This window comes from Schistocerca gregaria, chromosome 1 (assembly GCF_023897955.1).
Source record: "Schistocerca gregaria isolate iqSchGreg1 chromosome 1, iqSchGreg1.2, whole genome shotgun sequence".
NCBI classification, from domain to species: Eukaryota; Metazoa; Arthropoda; class Insecta; order Orthoptera; family Acrididae; genus Schistocerca; species Schistocerca gregaria.
Window position 1 is genome coordinate 198,518,056 of NC_064920.1, and position 26,244 is coordinate 198,544,299.

The 26,244-nt window shown below is 40.0% G+C and overlaps 1 protein-coding gene across 1 annotated transcript in view; it reads left to right on the plus strand.

The window, feature by feature from the left end:
* The window catches only part of LOC126336676 (intersectin-1), a 300,485-nt gene that overhangs the window by 201,691 nt on the left and 72,550 nt on the right, over positions 1–26,244 (plus strand). The window contains exons 27-28 of the mRNA XM_050000627.1: positions 12,083–12,189; positions 12,262–12,334. Coding sequence (XP_049856584.1) covers positions 12,083–12,189; positions 12,262–12,334 — 180 coding nt within the window. The remainder of the gene's footprint in view (positions 1–12,082; positions 12,190–12,261; positions 12,335–26,244) is intronic.

Genomic DNA, 26,244 nt, shown 5'->3' on the forward strand with positions numbered 1-26,244 from the left:
TGCAAATGCAATGATCTGCTCTTTCTGAAGACTGCCTGATACTCACCAATTTGTCGATTTAGTTGCTTTTCCACTCTGTTCACCAGTGCTTTTGAGAATATCTTACAGGTCACTGGTATTAATGATCGTTCTGGCCTCTGACTTCTTTTTGTGTACAGGATGTATAGTGGCGACATCCACCTTTCTGGACGTTGCTCTGCTTTCCAAATTTTGCTTATTATATGCATCAGTTCAATGATATTTTCTTCAGTGTACGTGAAGAGTTCTGCAATGGTCCCAGCTCTCCCAGAAGCTTTATTATTCTTCAAGGTATTTATAATGTATTTATGATGCTCATACCCTCTTCTACAATTGTTGGTTCTTGTTGTGATTTGATTCTTTCTGGTTATAGCTGAATGTCTCAAATGGCAATTTGCAGTTTAAGAACTCTTCAGGTACTCTGCCTGTGTTCCAAATCATGACCAAATACTGATTCTTTGATTAGTACTTTCTTTAATGCCTGCAAGCCACATTTGCACTTCATCGATCTCTCAAATTTAATCCCTTTTCTTAACAATCAATGTAATGGTTGAGCGATTGTGCAAAGTCCTTTATAAGTTTTTGGTAATAATTTCAAACGCCTAGAAAAGGTTGTAATTGTTTGTTTGCTTGTAGAGTTGCAAATTCAGAAACTGGAGATACTAAACAGGGATCGGTCCATTCACCATCCTCAAAAAGGACATAGTCCAACACTTGACTTAATTCTGTGCAAAGTTGCATTTGTCAGTGCTTAGTTTTAGATGTGCTGCTCTTAGTCTGTAGGAAACTTATTACCTGTTTCACATGTTCTGCAAAAACTATGATACCAGTGGCATATATCCTGCACTTCCTAGGTTTAAGCACATACGAAACTCTATCTAGCAATCTTTGAAAAAGGCAGGTGCATTTTTAAGCCCAAATACCATCCAGCAGTATTGAAAAATGCCCCCTTGGGACCATAAAAGCTGTTTTAGGTCCATCTTTAGGTACTATCTCCATCGGTGGTACCTGCTATGCAAATCCTTTGCAGACAAGTACTTCCACTGCCTAAATAGTCAAGTGTCTCATTAATATTCAGTACTGGATAGGCATTTCAATATCTGTAATCAGAACAAAAGAGCTGTTTTTTTATGCCATCTATTAATTTTTTGTGACCAGGACCACAGATGGACTGTAACTTGTTTCTATAATACCATCTGTCAGTTGTCGGTTGATAAATTCTTCCACAAGTAGTTGTAAACATATTGGTGTATGATATAGCTTCTTATAAGCTGGAGCATTACTTGCTGTTGGTATGCAGTGTTGTGTAATAGGTTGGTGGGTAATGGACCCTGTGCACCAAAAAAAACCTTAAACTGTAACAATAGTGTTTCTGTAACTTTCTGGGCACTGCCTTACAGATGACTGACTTTACTTCTGAATACAACATCACAGATGGCATGCTTATGGTTTTGATTAGTATATGACCTATCTACACTGGTGTCCAAAGTTATAGCATTGGATGGAAATTGTGCAAGTTTGCATTTATTTTGCCATAAAATACTATAAACAGGTGAAAGCAAAGTAGAAATAATCTAAATAATACAGAACATAAACAATTGCAACTTGCAGAACAGTAGATGAAAATATTCTTCATTTTTTTGCAACTCAACTGATTTTCCCACACTTTCCCACAATGGGTTAATGTGCTCACTATGGAGTGTGACCACTTCTGTCAGCATTAGAGGCCTGACAATGATAGAGATTCTGCGAATAATGTCACCAATGTCATGTTGAGACAATAATACCCATTCTACATGCGGAGCTGGTCACAAGTCTGGGACATTGGTTGGTGGATTTGACGTGATGCAACCCATCTCCCTAGTGGATTCCAGACATGCTCTATGGGATTCAAGTTGGGAGAGTGACCAGGCCACACCATGCGTGCAGTATCTTCTGCTTTCAAGAAAACAGCAACCACTCATACTCTATGAAGTTGAGCATTATCGTCCATCACTATGAATTCTGTGCCCACAGCACCTCGCAACAATCATACATGAAGTCCCAAGATCTCATCTCAGTACCTGACAGCATTTAAACCTTTCTGATTCATCTGTACAATTTCATGAAGAGGTGTTAAAGTGGTCAACTTGACCCCTGCCCACACCATTACTGATCCTCCTTGATATCAATCTCTTTCCATAATGTTTGGGTCTCGAAGTCATGTTCCACATTCCCTTCATTTGGCAAGTTCATCAAGAATCACTCTCAAGACGAAATTGGAACTTACCTGTGAAAAGATCCTGGGCCCTCTCATCGATTGTACAGGTGGCATGTTGACGACTTCACCCTAGACTTACCCTTCTGTGAAGATGAATCAGTGGCACACATACAGCAGGTCCCTGACAATAAAGGCCACACTGTTGAAGCTTTTTGTACACTGTTTGCCTCAATACAACACTCCAGTGAACGCTGCGATGTCCGATGACTAAAGCCATAACACCATGGCCCGTCAGCCAAATAACGGTCCTCTCTTTCTGATGTCACATGTGATCAGCCGTGCTCTGGTATCTAGGATACTGTTTCAATCTCTGTTAACTGTCACTACATCTGAAAATCAACAGAACAATTCATGTTAAGCCATCGGGCCAAATTAGTTTACGATTGTCCTGCTTCCATTCTTCCTGTGGCCCTCCACCACAGAGAGTCTGATAGGTGCCCTCTCTATGCCGTATTATACCATCTATGATTGTGTACACAGTGATTGTGGATGTGGGACTACCCGACAAACACTACTCCGTCTGATAGGTGCCTTGATGTCATTGTTGGCATCATTTTCCATTGACCGAAATGCCATCTTCTGTGCAGAACGTGATTATGCAGACTTGTGTTGGCAGTTTGTATGATTGTGTCATGAATTAAATGCAGGACTGAGTAACAGTGATTTGTTGCTTTAATTTTGGACACCAGTGTATATCAACTTCCTCTAAAATATCCAATATGGCAATCATTAAGCTCTATGATAGACTTATGTTGCCCCTACAGAAATTATCCAGGCTAACCAGAGCCATATATTCCACATTTACGTTACTTATGCACGTTATGCTTATGCATACAATACATGCATTGTATCCAACCGGTCATTACTCCAGTGGTCCAAACATGCATAAAATTTCCTGTGGTAAGTCTATACTCAAGTCTATACCCACACTAGTTTGCCTGCACCTAATGGCACGTTATCATGAGAACCCATCTTTAGTGTGCGTGTACACTGTGTAGTTGGCGACAATTTCTTGACTGGTGCAGCAATAGGAACCATCAGAAACAAAGTTCCTCTAAGTTCAGCTGTATGCTGCGAAAGATTAACTTTACATGATGTTTAGTAAGAAAATTAAATCTGAGAATCAGTGTATCCTTGTTCCATGTGTGACAACACCTCCATATGCTCAGAAAAAGTCTTATTTCATACACTAAACTTGAGCTGTGATGTCCAGAATGAATGTATATCATTGTTACCCATTCCACATAATCTATAATGAGGAGCTCCTTTGTTTTTACCCAAGAGATCTCCTACAATGATCAATACATGTGTCCCTATGCCTCTTAAAAATCTATGTTCCTTGCCACCAACAAAACTCCACAAGGAGCAATCTGTCTCTGCATCTAACTGTGCAGTATCACATTTTATTGGGGACATCTTCCAATGACTGATATATTCCCGTTTGTTTTTAAGTAACACTTCTCTGCTATCCATTCTCTCATTTCATAGCACTGCATTCCTACACTTCGTGATCCGCTGGTCTGCATTCATTGCACTTTGTCTGACAACAATGTTTCTTGAGATACACATCGGGCCCACAGCTGTGACACTTTACTTTCAAAACAAACACATGACACACACCACAACCCTCAGTTGCAACATCTGTTTCCTCTAAATATGTAGCTACTGTAATAGCCATGACCAAATCCGGAGGAATCTCCATTCTTCTGTAAGCAACATTTAAGCAGGAATGCCATGCAAAAACACTTTTAGAACCCCATTTACAGCTCCTTGGTATAACACTATATTCTGTTCTTCATTTCATGTCAGCTGCTATGTCTGAACATTGAGTCTTCAGATCATATCTGAGAATGATTCAAATGGCTCAGAGTGCTTTTGAGTTAATGCGTTTAATTTTTCAGTAAAAATTAGTGTACTGTTGAGTTTGTGATACCTCTGCTGTAAACCCTCAGCTAATTGTTTGAATGTTTGTGCATCCCATGAGGTTTCATTGTAGGTTACAAACTGTAACAAGCCCGGGGGTACAATTGGGTGGGGTGGTACCTTAAACTGTTTGTCGCTTCTGCTTTTCTTGACCGTGTGCCCTGTCCACACCACATACTTGGTAATCCTGCAGCGGTGTTGCTGTTCTGTTCTGCTGCTGGCTTGCCTGAAATTATCTATCGAATTATGCAAGCGGGTTTAGGGGAGCCACTCTACGTTAAAACAAAACACTGTTCGACGTCTGCTATGAACAACTATATTTTGAGACAATAAAAGAAAGTCACAGGTTGAACTGTTTACATTCTAATTCAGAAGTGTTATCTCAATTAATGGATGATTAACAGTCCACAATATCATTCGGACGAACGTATGCGTAACTGACATGACATGGGTGATTGTTGATGATGTGGAAGCCGAATGATCACACGAAAGTTCTTATGCTTGTCATGCATACACAGATATTTGGTACCAGTCCTTGACACTAGTAATGATATTTTAACACTGTTCACAAAGTTAAATTTACAGTTCTTAGTTGCACGAGCGTGCGCGTAACCGTCGCAGCGCGGCTTATTGTTGATAATGCGGAATGCGATGACCGAACGCATGTCCTCACGCTCGCTACAAGACACTGGCACTTAAAATGCTCTCTTTTGTGCTAAATAGTATTGCTGATTCACATTAGTTCATTCTTGGAGACAGAACATGGCGCGGATGATTGATACTGTACAGTACGACACGCAGCAGCACTGCTCATTTTTAAATTACTTCTTGACGCACTTTCCTCTGAATCATTTACTTATTTTATCACTTTACTTTAATAACACTTGTAGCAACACTTCACGTTCCATGCTAACAATGCCTCTCACATGCAGAGCTACACACTACACAACATAACAGTTCCATGGCCTGCTCTCGACTCGACAGACGCGACTGCCCGCAAAGATACTCCACAACTAAGCCAGCGATATGACAATACGCTTACATTCCCGCACGAAAAAGCTTACAAATTGTTGAAGAGAATATCGAAATCAAGATAATTCCCTACTGCAGGGGGTTAAAGAGATGGTGTAAGGGGAGGGTGTATACTGCCCATCCCACAGGCATAGACCCATTGCCACATTGTGGACCAGATTTGAGTTACAATCAACCATGGAAACATAAAGAACAGTCGTCAAACATGCAAAGTTTTACATAATAAAAGGACCCTACCTACAGTGCAACCTGTATAGCAAAACACAGTTACAATACAGTGGATGAACAAAGAGTTCATACAATAAGGCACAAGAATATTAAGTCACTGAAAAATAAAAGTTTAAAATTACAAATACTATAGTTTAGATATGATAGGTATGTGCCTGAAAGAAGGAGATTTAAAAAAAAAAAAATAGAAAAACACACGCGTTCACTGCTACTCTTGGTAGACAATATCACTATTAGGCAAAACTGAAGAACCTCCATCAGCACTAGGCTGTCAAAATCCAGGGAAAAGAAAAAAAATTATTTCACTTCTCACAACACTGCATCACAAGGGAGCTATTTCTTTGCAATGAAAGGGGTGAGGAGCGACTGTAGCGTCGATGCTGCGCTGACCAGCAGCTGTGCAGTATAGTCGTCAGCTCGCCACTCTCGCCTTTTGGTAATCCGTCCATCGGTGTACATGAAACAGTTTAATGGCGCTCTCAGTGTTGCCCTAGCAATGCCTATTCAACTTAGCCTTAGTCTGTTACTACTACAGTAGACATTATGACGTTATATATATGACATAATAAACACACAGGCTATTAAGAAGAAAAATATATGGATATCCGCTAAGTTAAATCTAGTTACTAAGTGAATGGTACCAAAAAAAATTTAGTTACTAAGTGAATGGTTCAAAAAAATAAAAAAAATAAAAAAATAGCAGTCATTAAGCAGGAGTAGTTAGAAACTTTTAAATGAAAAACTTTTGGATAACACAACCTATATATACTAGACACTCAAACCATACCACTGTGTGGGCAAGAAGAAATGTAATATATATAATCTAGGTTAAACAAATGGAAAATGAAAGAAAAAAAAGATATTGCATATGATGGGATCACATCCTAGTTAAATCTCACACCAATAGTGTCCTCATAAAACCTCATAATAATCAGAAATTAATGTCTGTAATTAAGGACAACAGCAGCTGACATGTGTACAGATTCATACATGTAACAATATATCATTCAGTCATTAACCTTGCACAGTATAGTATACTTTAATGTTTTCCACATTGTGTTTGCCCTCGTGGCATGAGGTATGCTGTTGATTACACCCTCAAAATGTGTTATATACTCTTTCCACTTGCTATGTTTCCAGTTTCGCACCTGGTCATCCGATGCATTGTGCCTTGAATTCTGATATCCGTAGCCGCCACTATCGCTTCTGCGACCACCATGGCCACAGAAACCCCCGTAATGTTTCCTGTCATTATTATTAGTCCTATGTCATCCATTATGTCTATTATTATCGTTTAATGGTCATCTGTATTGGGTTCGTTGCTCCCGGATACTCTTCTATCATCTACACCTCCTCCCATTACCCGTAACTCATACAACATGTCTAATTGTCCTGGGACTGACTTCATTGCCTCTATGTCATCTCTAGGGGTTACTAGCAACTTATCCTGAACTCCAGTTGGTTGTTTACTTATGATCATCGGGTGGCATCCAGTGATGTGGTGGGCAGTGATCATAATGTTTTGGCTTATCAGTGTATGTGACTTTTAGCATGTTCCCTGTTGCTTCTTTGCTTCACCATGCTTAACACCAGCTGTAATGCCACCTTCTCTTTGGCTGTTTGAATGTACAATATGTTAACACTTGATTGAGGGTCATCTGTAATAGAAGTTATAAACTGTTCCAGCTAGTCAATTCCAACCTGACTTCTTGCCATGCTTGGTAACTTCTTTTCCGAAGTGTGAGTACTTCACTGAAAGAGGGTGGAGTTTCTGCTATCTTTAGCTATGTAAATTATTTCTGACAGTGACTTGCTTTAAGCACTGTATTTTCTGCCATAAATTTTCATGATTACATTTCAGAACTACATGGCAATAACTCTTAATCTGGACCTTCACCCTAAATCAACCAGTCTCTTTCATGTCATTACTACTTCTGTTGACATTCTTGGAGCGGTCTGCTTGGTATTCTGTGGCGGCCTCATAAAGCACTTTTAACCAGCAACAGCATGGTACCATCAAGTGGAGATGCCCGTTCACTGCTCAGGCTGTATACACAGTCTCTCATGACTCCATACAAAGAGACACCCTTTATTGGTGTACTGTTTCTACTAAGTTCATTTAAGCAATATATTATTTTTGTATTTCGTTCCTGTGGCTATCCTCCATAGTTTGAAGAGCCTAATGGTGTGCCATGGCCTTTCCCATGGAAATAGTATGGGACACCACACGGTTTTTTGCATTAAAACTCAAGATCTTGCTGCCAATTGTCAAACTGACCCCATAACAGCACTGAATTTCTAACTCTATGCTCTACTCATGTAACAAACCTCTTTTTTGTCAATACAACACACTCAATTTGGCAGTCCAGGGACATATAAATGTAGACTCCATTGCACAACAGATTCTAGGCATTAATGTCCCAGTAACAGTAGAGATAGGTGGAGATTTATAAAAATGGATTAGCAAGGATCTCTCAGTCTAGAAATTGGTACAACATAAAATAAAGGGAACATGTTACTTCATTATGCACTTGCATTTCAAGAACACGGTTCCTGTGGAAAGAGATAAGCAGTGGTATTTATTATAAAGAAAGCACATTAAAATTTGGTCATCTTCCCAACGAGATCATCATTTCTTCAAGGTTTATGAAATTTTGTTTCAGTATTTTCAGAATGTTAAATTTACATTTCTTTCACACTCAGAAGCGGCGGTTACCGGTATATCTCTATGACAAGTTTCAGTTTTCCTCATGTCTGCTGAATCCATTTTTTTTTTTGCTTCTCTTTTTATTTTTATGCTTTGGAAAACATAGAGTGAGTTGGGATTTGTTGGATGAGTTTTTGATTCCTTAAAAAATACCTGAACTTATTTACATGCAATGACTTGGTTATCATCTGGCTCATCAGACAAACTAATTTCAAATGATTGTATTTGTGGGCACATTTTTCAGGTTTGATTTTGTTTTGTATTAGTGAACCCAGCAATGCTTCACAATTGCTAGGTACATGATGGGAATCGGATACATGTCCTAATCTCCTCGTCATTACTCTCTCTATCCATCTTGTCCTCCTCTTCCCTCTGTCCATCTCCTCCTACTCTTCCTCCTCTTCCTCCTCCTCCTCTTCTCTTTCTGTCCATCATCTCATATCCCATCTCACTACCCATCACCTCCTCCTCTCTCTCACTCCATCTCCTCCTCTTCCCTCTCCCTCCCCCTCCCCTCCCCCCAAATTGATTTCCTCTTTCCCCTCATCCTGAGCTTGAGCCTTGTTTATTGTTACTGCAAAACGAAACCTTGACTGGGAATTGAAGTCCCTTAGAATTACTGAGTAAATCGGTTAAGATCATTGGTTACAGAGTATGAGAGAGATCTCTCCAGCTGCTGGACTTGTGAGAATAGTGGTTTCAATGGCAGGATTTCACACAGTTTTAATCCATGAATTCATAGGGTTACAAACAAACATTCTGATGATCCAGATTCTGCAGCAGCACCCTAATCAAATGATGATAACGTAATATACAACTTTCCTGTATTCTGTTACAACTGACTGCATTGAAGCACATTGTTGCATATAAAATTTTTGCTTAAAATTATATATAAATTATATGAATGTATAAATGGAAGAAACAATTTCTCCTGTGGTTTAAATGCCCGCTATCATAGATAAAACTGACTGCACGAAAGAAAATGAAATCACACATTTTCACAGCACAGCATTTTCTTTTCGTAGTTGCTTTTAAGAGTAAACCTGTACTAATTCCATTTCCTCTTTATATATTATATACATATTTATGTTTATATACAACAGATGGCGCTCCAGTAGGTATATAAAAACACACACATATTCAGATGCAGTGTTATGTCAAAATTTCAAATAGTAGTTGGTGAAAAACTTTAGGAGATTTAAGATTTTGAACAAACGAACATTAAAATTTTTAGTTATATAGATGTATCTCTTTCAGTGGTGACAACATATCCTTCTGTCAGTGATATGTTACTTAACTCATCTCAGAGTGCATACTGAGAATCCATGTATGGTAGTTCTGTGTTGGTGCAATGTGTAACCTTTGATGCCCTACTGAAGGCAACAGCGTTTCCTATAAATGAACATCAGTAATGTCTTTGCATGCATAGATCTCATACTACCACTCTTTTTTTCACATTGGTGTGGAGGTATCCAATGTGAAATTAGGCTGTATTATTACAGAATAATATGAATTTACTAACCAGGATATTTGAAAGGAATTTCATCACATAGACATTTAAAACTGAGTTGTCTAGAAGCTTGCTTATTCCTACTCACAAAAGTGCCCAGTTTGCAGTGGGGAGAGAGACTCGAAAGGTGGACTGTTGAGCACTGGATACATGCTATCTGATGAAAAATTTCATGTTTATGCTACCATGCAAATATTTTAAAATCTTGTGTTCACCACAGATATCAATAGTCCCCTCTAAAGGACTGTATGCATGAGATTTGTACAAGTTGGAGGAGATTATACTGTTATAAAGAATATTTCAGGTAACCAAAAATGATCTTTTGGTCAGGATGACAGGTTTCTTTACTCAGAATGGCTGCATTGAGCGAAAAACAACTACATTCCACCATTTTTTCATCTTAACAGAATTCTCAAAATTACAGCTCTGTCTCAAAAATGACATCTGATATGTTTTTCTGAGCCAAAGCTGTGATTGTTTGACATTCTAAACATTCAGGATTATACACACATCTGGATTGGTTCACAAGATACACTTTTCTGTGGCCCATTAAAATTATCTATAACGACCTAAAACAAAAATACAGAACATCAGCAACATCATCAAACCCATTTGACTGCACTACACTGGTTATTGTAGAAGGAGTGAGTGAACATTGATGTTTCTTACTTTGAGGACCATATCCAGTCACCGAGTAAGGTGACACGGTGACTAACACACCAGACTCGCATTCAGTAGGGTGATTGTTCAAATCCCAATCTGGTTGTTCAAATTGAGGTTTTATTGAGTTATCTTTATAATGTAAAAGCATATTCCAGAGTTGTTCCTTTAAAAAGGTCATGGCTGATTCCTTTGTGTGTGTGTGTGTGTGTGTGTGTGTGTGTGTGGCGCATTCCATCTCTTAATGATCTTGCTTGTTGTTGACAGGGCGTTCAGCCATAATCTCCCTTCTTCTTTCCATGTCCAGCCCATACTACAGTAAATTGTAGCTAATACAAAAATTTATGACATTGTCGCTCCATTGTAAGAGTGGCTGCTTCTTTTTGCCCATGTGTTGAGCTATTAGGATGTTAGTAGAAAACCAGTTTTCTTTATTTGCAACTACATAGAGGGGGTGTAGTGTCATAGTTAAGCACAGTGAAAAAGAACACTGTAAATATCTTCAGTTTTCAGACAAAGTACTTCTACAACAGTAGAACCCTCACACATTCACACAATAGCAACAACAACTTACACAGAAATGGCCATTGTCTCTGGGTGCTAAGGCTTGTAGGTGAGTTGTTAGAATGTGTGAAAATTCTGCTTGATGCAGAATGACATCAATTCTGTTTCACTGTCATTATCCGGGATATCAAGAACCAATTACAGCAGTGATGAGTCAGCTTGCCTCAGCAGAGATTACAATGGCCTCTACCCAATCAAATCAGTGCAGGCACCCAAGCCAGAGGGGGGTGCAATGCCATACTGATAAGTGGGCTTATACTGCCAAGTTCATTGCAAATTTGACTCAATTTTGTAATTACTGAAATAACATCACATACACTCTTAACTCATTAAGTTTCATTTTATTTCCAGTTCCCCATCTGGGTGTTTCACTTTTTTGTCAGCGAATTTCTGTTGACAGTGATGATACATGCTTAAGACTCATTAATCACATTCAGATTTTGACAAGTTGAAAAAACATCCAGGGGAAAAAAAAAAGATTTTCCAGCAATGAGGATGTTCATGTAGCAGTCCCATATGGCTGTGTGGCTAAGGAGTGAATTTCTGTCATCAAGGAACTGAACAATTCACCAATTGTTGGAACCATTTGACAGTTGTTTAAGATACTTGGTGACTATTTTGAGAAATAGTGTCATTTATCTCTGTCACTTTTAAATGTAGTGCAGCATTCATGAAAGTTGCTTGATGTGTCGTAATAATGTGTAAATTATTTTTTTAAGTCTTCTTTTATATCATATTCTGTGACAAATTTACAGACTTCCATTTATATGTGAGAGTGTATGTGACTTTTTCTCAAAGTAATAATTACTTTATTTCTTCTTTGTGACAATATTCGAATCTTAATAACAATTTGCCATGCTATTATAACATGACCACATAATGATTGAAGCAGAAGAAATGAATTAAAATTTGTGCTGCAGCCGGTACTCAAAACCGGGTCTTCTTGCTTGCTAGGCTGATATGCTAACTGTTACACCACCACAGCACTATGGTCAACATTGCTCCATGGACCACCCAAGTTGAGTGAGACACTTAAATGTCTAAGGAAAAAATATAACAACCACACAACTTTCTACTTTTTTATTGTTGGCAGTTTATTATTCTTATAGGCATTTTATTCTTTTGTAATCATGTAACTGATTTTGTCTGTGTAATATTAATAGAGTGCTTATTGCTTTAGGTATTTGAGAAACCACTCTTAGAGAGCAAAGTTTTATCAAATGAAGAAATTTACAAAATATTTGTTAACTGGCGTGAAATACTACAGTGTAACTACATGTTCCTCAGGTAAGTTTTGTTAATACAGCTTTTTTTCTAAAATGCCTAGTACTCTTGATTTACATTTATTTTGTTTTACAGGACTTTGAGAATCCGAAAAGAAATGAGTGCAGATGGAGTTATTAGAATGATTGGAGATATTCTTTGTGAAAATGTGAGTTTATAATCTTCACTATATGTCTGAAAACATGAAAGTTCACTTAGTTGATCTGTATTAGTATTAAAATTTTATCTATTAAGTGAATAACACAATGCAAGAAACTGACAACAGGTGTAGAAAATTTGCAGCGAGGAAGAAAGGGATGTAACACAGAGAGTATCAGCAGATAAAAAGTTATCAGGAAAAGAGAATTATAAAGAAGAAGAGAGACAGCTGAAAGAAAAAGGAATAAGAGATGTAAATACAAAAATCATGCACAAAAATGGATGAGCAGATAGGGAACTTAGCAATCTTACTGCATGTGGACACTCATTTTTTTTCTGTCACATGTGCAGTGAGACATTGCTGTTCATGGCAGTTTAAACCTACAGTTGGAAGGACTGCACTGATGTGGTGGTGGTACCAAACCTTAACCTCAATGGGCATGTTTGACTGAAGCAAAACAGGGTGCACAACAAAAGTTTTGAGCAATTTATGAAAATTAAACTGAACCAACATACATTTACATTCAATAAATCCATCAAGGAGATGCTAGGAGAGCACATTTGTTTGCAAGAGCATATAAGGAGATGTTAGCATCCCACTTAGGCAAAGAATAGACATCATTTATTTCCAATATAATGGACATAGAGGCATTAAAAAGACAGGCAAAGGTTAGTAGAGATTCATGTGTGTGTGTGTGTGTGTGTGTGTGTGTGTGTGTGTGTGTGTGTGTGTGTGTGTGTGTGTGTGAAGATTGATGTACAGTGTATACAACCACTTACACCACAATACCTTAGCAAAAGATCTTGCTAAGAACCAAGAACTCTAGAAAATTATGGTCCTACACAGAATCACTAAAAATGTCGAAGGCTTTTATCAGGTCACTCATTCACCATTCTAGTGTGGCAATATAAGACAGTAAAAGGAAAGCTGAAGTTTTAAATTTCAAGTTTATGAAAACAGTCACGAGGAAGATTGTATAAATATATCATCATTTGTCTGTCGCACAGACACTCTTGTGGAAGACATAGTAATAGGCATCTCTGAAGTTGAGAAGAAAGTGTAATAGGCATCCCAGGAGTGTAAAAGCAACTAAAAGAGTTGAAAACAAGTAAGTCACCAGGTCCGTATGGAATCCCAGTTTAGTTTTAGAGAGAGTATTCTACAGCATTGGCCCCTTGCTTAGCTTACATTTATCACTTATCTCTCACCCAGCACAAAATCCCAAACAATTGGAGGAAAGTGTAGATGGATCATGCATACAATAAGTGTAAAAGAATGGATCCACAGAATTACAGACCAATATCCTTAGCATGGAATAAAAAGTTCTTGATGTCCAACCATGTCAAGTAATTAAAATTACTTGAGCTTTGGACCAAGCATTCTTTGCCCATTGTCAAGTGATATGACTGCCAGTGGGCTGTTGGTGTGCCCCTTATATATGCTAGCTGCCAGTTGTGATGTCACTGGGGCTCGCCACATCACCGTATACTGGCATATGTTGACTAAGTGTTAACACACTTGCTTCTACCATGCAGTTGCTGGGTCCCACACCATGCTGAACTGCAGAGCACTCTCTCTCTCTCTCTCTCTCTCTCTCTCTCTCTCTCTCTAGGGTGTTATTGATGATTTTTATTTCAATGGCTTTTTAATTACATAATCCCAAAAACCATTCCTCTGAGCCATAATGGATGTTTCATCAGATTTTACCCAGTGTCCATTATCCGAATCACGCTTAGCTAAAGCAGATTTCTCAGGGGAGCATAGGCAATAAAACGTCTCATGCTCTGCCCTGCATTGTTCCACAGTGCATACTGTTTGTCCAACATAAAACTGGCCACACTCACAAGGTATCTTGTAGACCCCCAGGTGTTCTGAGACCTACTGTGTCTTTAACTAATCTCAAACAATTGAAAATTCAAGTTGGAATGTAACAATATTATGAAAAGGAAAGTTGCTGCTCACCATATAGCGAAGATGGTGAGTTGCAGATAGTCACAACAAAGAGACTGTCCTCAATATGTCGCTGTGAAACCAGTCATATGATCTACAAGTTAGCTTCAACCACTGTGCTGCATTATATGTGAGCATGACAACCAACAAACTATCTGTCTGCATGAATGGCCACCGAAAAACTGGTGGCCAAGAAAAAAGTGGAGCAACCTGTTGCTGAACACACTGCCAAACATGACATCCTTCATTTCAATGATTGCTTCACAGCCTATGCCATATGGATCCTTCCCATCAACATTAGTTTTTCTGAATTGTGCAGCTGGTAGCTTTCCCTGCAATACGTCCTAAGTTCCTGTAACCCTCCTGGCCGCAACCTTTGTTAGTCACTGATGTCATGCATCCAGCACTTTTTCTGTTCCTATTACAGCACTACACAACCATCATTCCACCATCATGCTCAGTCCTTTTACTTCTCTCGTTTTCCGCTACTTTGCCCCCCCCCCCCCCTCCCTGCCCACCCTACTTCTCCCCTGCCTCCATCTAACCTGCAGCACTTCACTGTCTGCCTCTCCCACCATACTATCCCTCCCCCTACCCCTCCCCTCTCCGGCCTCCTTACCCCCCGCCCAATGACCACTCTCATCATGTACTGGTGCTGCTGCTCGCAGTGTGGTTTCAGTTGCCTGAGACTGCAGTCGTGTATGTGAGTTGCGTTTGTGTGTGTGTGTGTGTGTGTGTGTGTGTGTGTGTGTGTGTGTGTGTTTATTGTGTCTACGTTTATTGTTGACGAAGGCCTTAATGGCTGAAAGCAACAGTCTAGGCCTGAAGATCGATTTGATCTTTGATCTTATGTCATTTAGCTGCCAGCTTATCTTGCGCAACTCAGATACACATAATGAAAAGAAAGTAGTTTTGTTTTCCTGCTCCTCATCAGTGGTCTTGTTGTGAGTCTTTCTTGAAATCACTTCATTTATCTGATGGGTGTTATAGCCATTGTGCCTGAAGACTTTGCATAGGTGGCTCAGCTCATGAGACAGTTTATCAGCATCTGATATCATTCTTGCATGATGCACCAATGTTTGTAAACAGTTCACTTCTATAGTAGTGGTGATGGTGAATGGCAAGCACGTACACATTGGTGTGAGTGGATTTTCTACAGACCTTGTGGCCAAGGCAGCCATTTCATTTGCGATGGATGAGAACTTTGAAGAAGTGCAGTGCATAATCTTTTTCTATCTCCTTGGGAAACTATGTTATTGTTACTGCCAACTTGTCAAGTTTCTCATGTCCAAGGGGCCAAATGATGAAAGTGTCATCAACATATCGAAAGAAACAACTATGCATTAATGGCACTGTGTCTAAGGCAATATACTCAAAATTCTCCATGAAGAAATGTAGAGTAACTGGAGCTAACAGGCTGCCCATTACCACACCATTGATCTGACCATAATACTGGCCATTATACAGAAAATTAAAAGATGTAAGATTGAGCGTAAATAGCTCTTCCAATTCACTTACACAGAAATGGGATACTAGGTTCAAACAGTCTTTGACAGGGGTATTCGTAAACAGTGGCAACACATCAAAACTGACCATAATGTCACCCTCACTATGTCAGACATGGTTAACTTGACTGATAAAATCTTCCAAATTTTTAATATGGTTGTTTACAGTATCCCACATGTATAGCAAGGAGATTGGCCAAGTACTTCACCAGCATGTACGTTGGTGAACCAATATTGGACATGATGAGGCAGAATGGCATCCCATCCTTGTGCATCTTCGATGAAGCACAAGCAGTAAGTGCCTGTGCGAGAAGATTTGTGACCATAGCCCTGGTCATGTTGGATGCTGGTAACTTTGCTTTTGTGAGAATATGGCTCGTTTCAATCTGTATTTCATCCCATGTTTCATATTACCAGGGCTGAGAGCAATGGTCTACAAGCACCATGCAGTGATAAAAGCATTGTTGTCCTTCCTGTTGACAAGGGGAATGCAGCTGTAACTAGGGAATACACGGACTGTGGTAAGATGATCTGAATGCTACTTGATGAAGGTACTTATTGGAAAATCCCACATGACCCAACATCAGGAATAATAAGAAAGACATCTGAACTTCTCAAGTGCACCTCAGTGGAAGACACTGTGATCAAGAATCACGGGCACCGAGGCGATCTGATGCTTATGCTTTGGCAAAGATCCACAATGATGGGATGCGATTCCACCTTACCATATCCACCACTGGTTTACCAACACCCAAGCTGGCACAGTACTTGACCAATCCGCTCACTCCACATGTACGACACTGCAGTCATCATATTAAAAGTTCAGCAGATTTTATCAACCAAATTAACCATCTTTGACTTAGTGACGGTGGCATTATGGTCAGTTTTGATGTAGTGGAGCTATTTACAAATGTGCCTGTCAAAGATTGTTTGGACATAGTACCCCAGTTCTTTCTAAGTGAAGTGACCAAGCTATTTAGGCACACTCTTACATCTTCTTATTTTTTGCACACTTACCAGCAATATTATCATACTGATGGCATTGCAGTGGGCAACTCATTAGCTCTACATGTTGCAAACCATTTCATACAGAATTTTGTGGATATTGCCTCAAACATGGCGCCATTAATGCCGAGTTGTTTCTTTTGATATGTTGACAACACATCTGTCATTTGACCCCACGAACGTGAGAAACTTGACGAGTTACTGAAACACCTCAATCGCCTTAAACAGTATCATACAGTTTGCCATTGAGATGGAAAAAAAAGACAATGCATTGCCTTCCTCAATGTTCTGATCCACTGCAAACAAAACTGATGCCTTGAACACAGTGTCTGTAGAAAACACACCCCCACCAATATGTACCTGCACACCATCAGTCTCATCATGTGGCACAGAAGCGCACTGTTTTACAAACATTGGCGCATCATGTGAGAATGATATCAGATGCTGATAACCCACCCCATGAGCTGAGCCACCTATGCCAGGTTTTCAGCAACAACAGTTATAACATCCACCAAATAAATGAAGTGATTTCAAACAAGATCACTGATGAGGAGCAGAAATAGGAATCTGCTTTATTGGCATTCTGTGGCTCCATCTCAGGCAGGATACACTGGCTGCTGTAATGGTGCAAGATCGAATAGATCTTCAACCTCTAAAAAATATCCTTCAATTACTGAGACTGGTTAAAGATGCAGTAGATCTCAGAACACGTGTGGTTTACAAGATAACTTGCAAGTGTTGCCAGTCTTAGGTCAGATGAACAATATGCACTATGGAACAATGCAGGAAGGAGCACGAGAATTTTTATCACCTATGCTCCCCAGAGAAATCTGCTATAGCTGAGAGTGTTTTAGAATGGACACCAGATAAAATTTGACAAAACATCCATTGTGGGTCACACAAATGGCTTCTGGGATTCTGTAATTAAAAAATCCATTGAAATAAAAATTACCAGCAACATTGTAAATAGAGACGGTGGCCTGCAGCTCAGCACAGCATGGAACCCAGCCATTACATGGTTGAAGCAAGCACATCGAATGCCTGGTCAGCTTATACCCATATGTGGCGTGTCACAGATGCAAGTGGCATCATAACCAACAGCTAATGTATATAGATGGTGTACTAGCAGCCCACTGGAAGTCACACCATTTGACACTGGCCGAGGAGTGCTTGGTCGAAAGTACAAGGAATTTTAATTATTTTACATATTTGGAAATCGGATTACTTATTATTCAGTGTTCCTGTCATGAGACTCTGTAGGCATTGGTTTGCTGCAGAATTCTTGAACATTCCGAATTGGGAAATTATAAACTTCCTTGAAGCAAAAAAGTTCCATTCCACAAGTCAGCATAGATTTAGAAAGCAGCTCTTGTGTGAAACTCAGCTTGCCCCTTTCTCATATGATATCCTGTGACCGTGGATGAATGACAACAGGCAGATCCCATATTCATAGATTTCCAGAAAGCATGTGACATGGTGCCCCGCTGTAGACTTAATGAAGGTATGAACAGATGTATTGGGTTCCCAGATAAGTGAGTGACTCCAAGACTCCTTATATAATAGAGTACTGTACATTCTCCTTGATGATGAGTGTTCACTGGAGACAAGAGTATTGCCAGGACTGCCCCAAGGAAATGTGATAGGATCTGATGGAAAAGGTGAACAGCAACCTATGACTGTTTGATGATGCAGTAGTGTACAGAAAGGCATTGTAATTGAGTGACTGTTGGAGGAGACAAGATGACAGGCAGAATTTCTAGTTGGTGTGATGAATGGCAATTTGCTGTAAATGTAGAAACATAAATTAATGCAGATGGATAGAAAAAACAATCCCCTAAAGTTTGAATACAGCATTGGTAGTGTGCTGCTTGGTATACTCACTTCAATTAAATTTCTAGGCATGATGTTGCAAACTAATATGAAATTAAATGAGCATGTAAATGTGGGAGTAGGGAAGGTGAGTAGCTTACTTCAGTTTATTAGGTGAATTTTTGAGTATAGCTCCTTTATGAAGGAGACCATGTATAAAATACTAGTGCCACCCACTCTTGAGTACTACTCAAGTGCTTGGGATCCCCACAAGGTCAAATTAAAGGATGACATCAAAGCAGTTCAGTGGTGAGCTGCTAGATTTGTTATTGGTAGAAGTGATGAAAATGCATGTATTACAGACATGTTTCGTGAACTGAAATGTGAATCCGTGGAGGAGATATGCTGTTATTTTCACAAATCATTACTGAGAAACTTTAGGGAACCAGAATGTGAAGCTAACTGCAGAACGATTCTACTGTCACCAGCATACATTCCTCATGATGACGATGATGGTGATGATAATAAGATAAGAGATATTAGGGCTTTTATGGAGGCATATAGACGGTCATTTTCCCCTCTCTCTATTTTACAAATGGTACAGGAATGGGATGTAGATGTAAAGCAAAACTTAACATCCATAAAATAATGCCCCAAAAGGAAAATATTCTTTATCTTCAGGAAGGCTCAATAACTTAATGATTGTTTGTTAACTAATGAATTCCTCTTGCTAATTCTACAGAACAGAAAACCTTAAGTCTTTCTTGTTTACAATTATAACAATCCCTAATATGTACAATAAGAAAATATTTGCTCTTTTCAAAACTGAAATGTACAAATAAAATATTGTAAATGCTTTATATTGGTTCAAGAATCATGAAAGAAGGTTTTATACATGGAAGAACCCTGGAGATACTAAAAGGTTTCAGATAGATTATATAATGGTAAGACAGAGATTTAGGAACCAGATTTTAAATTGCAAGTCATTTCCAGGGGCAGATGTGGACCCTGACCGCAATCTATTGGTTATGAAGTGTAGATTAAAAGTGAAGGCACTGCAAAAAGGTGGGAATTTAAGGAGATGGGACCTGGATAAACTGAAAGAACCAGAGGTTGTACAGAGTTTCAGGGAGAGCAAAAGGGAACAATCGACAGAAATGGGGGAAAGAAATACAGTAGAAGAAGAATGGGTAGCTTTGAGGAATGAAATAGTGAAGGCAGTAGAGGATCAAGTAGGTAAAAAGACGAAGGCTAGTAGAAATCCTTGGCTAACAGAAGAGATACTGAATTTAATTGATGAAAGGAGAAAATACAAAAATGCAGTAAGTGAAGCAGGCCAAAAGGAATACAAATGTCTCAAAAATGAGATCAAGAGGAAGTGCAAAATGGCTAAGCAGGGATGGCTAGAGGACAGATGTAAGGATGTAGAGGCTTATCTCATGAGGGGTAAGATAGATACTGACTACAGGAAAATTAGAGAGATCTTTGGAGAAAAGAGAACCACTTGCATGAATATAAAGAGCTCAGATGGAAAGCCAGTTGTAAGCAAAGAAGGGAAAGCAGAAAGATGCAAGGAGTATATAGAGGGTCTATAGAAGGGCTATGTTCTTGAGGACAATATTATGGAACTGGAAGAGGATGTAGATGAAGATGAAATGGGAGATATGATATTGCGTGAAGAGTTTCACAGAGCACTAAAAGACCTATGCCAAAACAAGGCCCCGGGAGTAGACAACATTCCATTAGTACTACTGACAGCCTTGGGAGAGCCAGTCCTGACACAACTCTACCATCTGGTGAGAAATATGTACGAGACAGGCGAAATACTGTCAGACTTCAAGAAGAATATAATAATTCCAATCCCAAAGAAAGCAGGTGTTGACAGATGTGAAAATTACTGAACTATCAGTTTAATAAGTCACAGCTGCAAAATACTAACTCGAATTCTTTACAGACGAATGGAAAAAACTAGTAGAAGCCAACCTCGGGGAAGATCAGTTTGGATTCTGTAGAAATGTTGCAACACGCGAGGCAATACTGACCCCACGACTTATCTTAGAAGATAGACTAAGGAAAGGCAAACCTACGTTTCTAGCATTTGTAGACTTAGAGAAAGCTTTTGACAATGTTGACTGGAATACTCTCTTTCAAATTCTGAAGGTGGCAGGGGTAAAATACAGGGAGCGAAAGGCTATTTACAATTTGTACAGAAACCAGATGGCAGTTATAAGAGTCGAGGGACATGAAAGGGAAGCAGTGGTTGGGAAGGAAGTGAGACAGCGTTGTAGCCTCTCCCTGATGCTATTCAGTCTGTATATTGAGCAAGCAGTAAAGGAAACAAAAGAAAAGTTTGGAGTAGGTATTAAAATCCATAGTTTGGAGTAGGTATTAAAATCCATGGAGAAGAAATAAAAACTTTGAGGTTCGCTGATGACATTGTAATTCTGTCAGAGACAGCAAAGGGCTTGGAAGAGCAGTTGAACGGAATGGACAGTGTCTTGAAAGGAGGATGTAAGATGAACGTCAACAAAAGCAAAACGAGGATATTGGAATGCAGTCGAATTAAGTCAGGTGATGCTGAGGGAATTAGATTAGGAAATGAGACACTTAAAGTAGTAAAGGAGTTTTGCTATTTGGGGAGCAAAATAACTGATGATGGTCGAAGTAGAGAGGATATAAAATGTAGACTGGCAGTGGCAAGGAAAGCGTTTCTGAAGAAGAGGAATTTGGTAACATCGAGTATAGATTTAAGTGTCAGGAAGTCATTTCTGAAAGTATTTGTATGGAGTGTAGCCATGTATGGAAGTGAAACATGGACGATAAATAGTTTAAACAAGAAGAGAATAGAAGCTTTCGAAACGTGGTTCTTCAGTAGAATGCTAAAGATTAGATGGGTAGATCACATAACTAATGAGGAGGTATTGAATAGAATTGGGGAGAAGAGGAGTTCGTGGCACAACTTGACTAGAAGAAGGGATCGGTTGATAAGACATGTTCTGAGGCATCAAGGGATCACCAATTTAGTACTGGAGGGCAGCATGTAGGGGAAAAATCGAAGAGGGAGACCAAGAGATGAATACACTAAGCAGATTCAGAAGGATGTAGGCTGCAGTAGGTACTGGTAAGATGAAGAAGCTTGCACAGGATAGATTAGAATGGATAGCTGCATCAAACCAGTGTCAGGACTGAAGACCACAACAACAACAATGTTGATAGTTCCTTACATTTGTCCTCTAGCCATCCCTGCTTAGCCATTTTGCTCTTCGGGTACCCAAGGATTTCTACTAGCCCTCATCTTTTTACCTACTTGATCCTCTGCTGCCTTCACTACTTCATCCCTCAGAGCTACCCATTCTTCTTCTACTGTATTTCTTTCCCCCATTCCTGTCAATTGTTCCCTTATGCTGTCCCTGAAACTCTGTACAACCTCTGGTTCTTTCAGTTTATCCAGGTCCCATCTCCTTAAAGTCCCACCTTTTTGCAATTTCTTCAGTTTTAATCTACAGTTCATAACCAATAGATTGTGGTCAGAGTCCACATCTGCCCCTAGAAATATCTTAAAATTTAAAACCTGGTTCCTAAATCTCTGTCTTACCATTATATAACAAAGAGATAGAGGGGCTGGCAAGTACTTACCTCAGCTCAGTACAGCCGATAGAGACACAAAAAACAACCGAAAATTTAAGCTCCTAGCTTTCGGAATAAATGTTCCTTCATCAGGGAGGAGAGAGGGGAAAGAAAGGGAAGAAGGGAAAGTGGATTTAGTTACTCACAACCCAGGTTATGAAGCAACAGGGAAAGGAAAACAGGGAAGGTAGCAAGGATGGAGGCATGGTTGTCAGAGGGAAGCCAAAGATATTCTACTGCAGGTACTGTGCCAGCTTCAAGCCAAAGAGGATGCATACAGAAGTAAAGAGGTGTATAGTATAAAGATGTAGGATGGAAAGATGCATGAATGGCTAAAGAGGAAAGGGAAAGAGGAGAAGACTGAAAAGTAAATGGGAGTGAGGTTGTTTAACGTAGGTTTAGTCCAGGGGGATGGCGGGATGAAAGGATGTGCTGGAGTGCAAGTTCCCATCTCCGCAGTTCAGAGGGACTGGTGTTGGGTGGGAGAAGCCAAATGGCACGTACAGTGTAGCAGGTTCCTAGGTCCCTAGAATTATGCTGGAGGGCATGCTCCGCTACTGGGTATTGGACATCTCCTATGCGGACAGTTCGTCTGTGTCCGTTCATGCGCTCAGCCAGTTTAGTTGTTGTCATACCGATGTAAAAGGCTGTGCAGTGCAGGCATGTCAGCTGATAAATGACATGTGTAGTCTCACACGTGGCCCTTCCTTGAATTGTATATGTTTTCCTAGTAGCGGGGCTGGAGTAGGTGGTTGTGGGAGGATGCATGGGGCAGGTTTTGCAGCGGGGTCGGTTACAGGGGTAGGAACCGCTGGGTAGAGAAGGTAGTCTGGGAATATTGCAGGGTTTAACAAGGATGTTACGGAGGTTAGGGGGACGACGAAAGGCAACTCTGGGTGGTGTGGGGAGAATTTTGTCAAGGGATGATCTCATTTCAGGGGTTGACTTGAGAAAGTCATATCCCTGGCGGAGTAATTTATTGATGTATTCGAGGCCAGGATAATATTGGGTGACAAGGGGGATGCTTCTGTGTGGTCTGAGGCTAGGAATATTGTTGTTGGACGGGGAGGAATGTATTGCTCGGGAGCAATACATTCCTCCCCGTCCAACAACAATATTCCTAGCCTCAGACCACACAGAAGCATCCCCCTTGTCACCCAATATTATCCTGGCCTCGAATACATCAATAAATTACTCCGCCAGGGATATGACTTTCTCAAGTCAACCCCTGAAATGAGATCATCCCTTGACAAAATTCTCCCCACACCACCCAGAGTTGCCTTTCGTCGTCCCCCTAACCTCCGTAACATCCTTGTTAAACCCTGCAATATTCCCAGACTACCTTCTCTACCCAGCGGTTCCTACCCCTGTAACCGACCCCGCTGCAAAACCTGCCCCATGCATCCTCCCACAACCACCTACTCCAGCCCCGCTACTAGGAAAACATATACAATTCAAGGAAGGGCCACGTGTGAGACTACACATGTCATTTATCAGCTGACATGCCTGCACTGCACAGCCTTTTACATCGGTATGACAACAACTAAACTGGCTGAGCGCATGAACGGACACAGACGAACTGTCCGCCTAGGAGATGTCCAATACCCAGTAGCGGAGCATGCCCTCCAGCATAATTCTAGGGACCTAGGAACCTGCTACACTGTACGTGCCATTTGGCTTCTCCCACCCAACACCAGTCCCTCTGAACTGCGGAGATGGGAACTTGCACTCCAGCACATCCTTTCATCCCGCCATCCCCCTGGACTAAACCTACGTTAAACAACCTCACTCCCATTTACTTTTCAGTCTTCTCCTCTTTCCCTTTCCTCTTTAGCCATTCATGCATCTTTCCATCCTACATCTTTATACTATACACCTCTTTACTTCTGTATGCATCCTCTTTGGCTTGAAGCTGGCACAGTACCTGCAGTAGAATATCTTTGGCTTCCCTCTGACAACCATGCCTCCATCCTTGCTACCTTCCCTGTTTTCCTTTCCCTGTTGCTTCATAACCTGGGTTGTGAGTAACTAAATCCACTTTCCCTTCTTCCCTTTCTTTCCCCTCTCTCCTCCCTGATGAAGGAACATTTATTCCGAAAGCTAGGAGCTTAAATTTTCGGTTGTTTTTTGTGTCTCTATCGGCTGTACTGAGCTGAGGTAAGTACTTGCCAGCCCCTCTATCTCTTTGTTAGTAATTGTTTCACATCTTTATATGAGATTTTCCATTAATTAGTTAGATTACCATTATATAATCTATCTGATACTAAAAGGTATCTCCAGGGTTCTTCCATGTATACAACCTCCTTTCATGATTCTGAAACCAAGTGTTAGCTATGATTAAGTTGTGCTCTGTGCAGAATTCTACCAGGCGGCTTCCTCTTTCATTTCTTAGCCCCAATCCATATTCACCTACTACGTTTCCTTCTCTCCCTTTTCCTACACTTGAATTCCAGTCACCCATGACTATTAAATTTTCGTCTCCCTTCACTACCTGAATAATTTCTTTTATCTCATCATACATTTCTTCGTCATCTGCAGAGCTAGTTGGCATATAAACTTGTACTACTGAGTAGACATGGGCTTCGTGTCTATCTTGGCCACAATAATGCGTTCACTATGCTGTTTGTAGAAGCTTACCCGCACCCCAATTTTTTTAATCATTATTAAACGTACTCCTGCATTACCCCTATTTGATTTTGTATTTATAACCCTGTATTCACCTGACCAGAAGTCTTGTTCCTCCTGCCACTGAACTTCACTGATTCCCACTATATCTAACTTTAACCTATCCATTTCCCTTTTTAAATTTTCTAACCTGCCTGCCCGATTAAGGGATCTGACATTCCACTCTCTGATCTGTAGAATGCCAGTTTTCTTTCTCCTTATAACGATGTCCTCTTGAGTAGTCTCTGCCCGGAGATCCAAATGGGGGACTATTTTACCTCCGGTATATTTTACCCAAGAGGACGCCATCATCATTTAACCACACAGTAAAGCTGCATGCCCTCGGGAAAAATTACAGCTGTAGTTTCCACTTGCTTTCAGCTGTTCGCAGTACCACAACAGCAAGGCTGTTTTGGTTAATGTTACAAGGCCAGATCAGTCAATCATCCAGACTGTTGCCCCTGCAACTACTGAAAAGGATGCTGCCCCTCTTCAGGAACCACACCTTTGTCTGGCCTCTCAACAGATACCCTTCCGTTGTGGTTGTACTTACGGTACGGCTATCTGTATCGTTGAGGCATGCAAGCCTCCCCACCAACGGCAAGGTCCATGGTTTATGGGGGGAGAACTATCAACATATGTTACAGGAATATACTGAGAAGAGTTGTGATAGCTGTATAGAAACATTGGAAGGACTTCAATACAGTGAATTTTAATCTGCAGATATTTCCAATTTTCTTACGGTTCATAGAGATTAAGCTGTTTTTTCCTCTGATTTCTATAATTTCCAATTGGAGTGTGCATTTCACACTTTTAGATCAGTGGATAGGTCGTATCTGTTTTCTTAGTAAAATATAATCCTCACATAGCATTGTTCTGTGGCTATGTAAAGGCATTTGTCTTGTTTCCATGTGAACATTATTATATGCACCGACAACATCAAGAAAGACAGCCGTAACATTCATTGTTCTTGTCACTGCTTCACAGACATAAGATTTGTTAAGGTATTTAAATTATCAATTGTTCTCTTGCATTTTCTGAACCCATACTTACTCAGAATCTGATTTGATTCCAGCCACCATTGTGACCAATTTTTAACCAAATGCTGTAAAGTTTTGCCAGTGCAGGAAAAAAGAGAAGTTAGTCTATATGACGCAGCCTACTGTTCATCTTTATGTGGTTGCAGTATTGGTATCTATTTGAGTTGTTCAATTGTGTATTAGTTTGTTGTTCATCTGTATTTGGTTAAATACCTGTAACAGTTTTCTGAGTGTGATGTCAGGGAGACTTTCTAGCATCTGGTAGTGTATGCTGCCCTTGCCAAGTGAGGAATTTGCCACCTGTTTAGTGTCTTTTAAC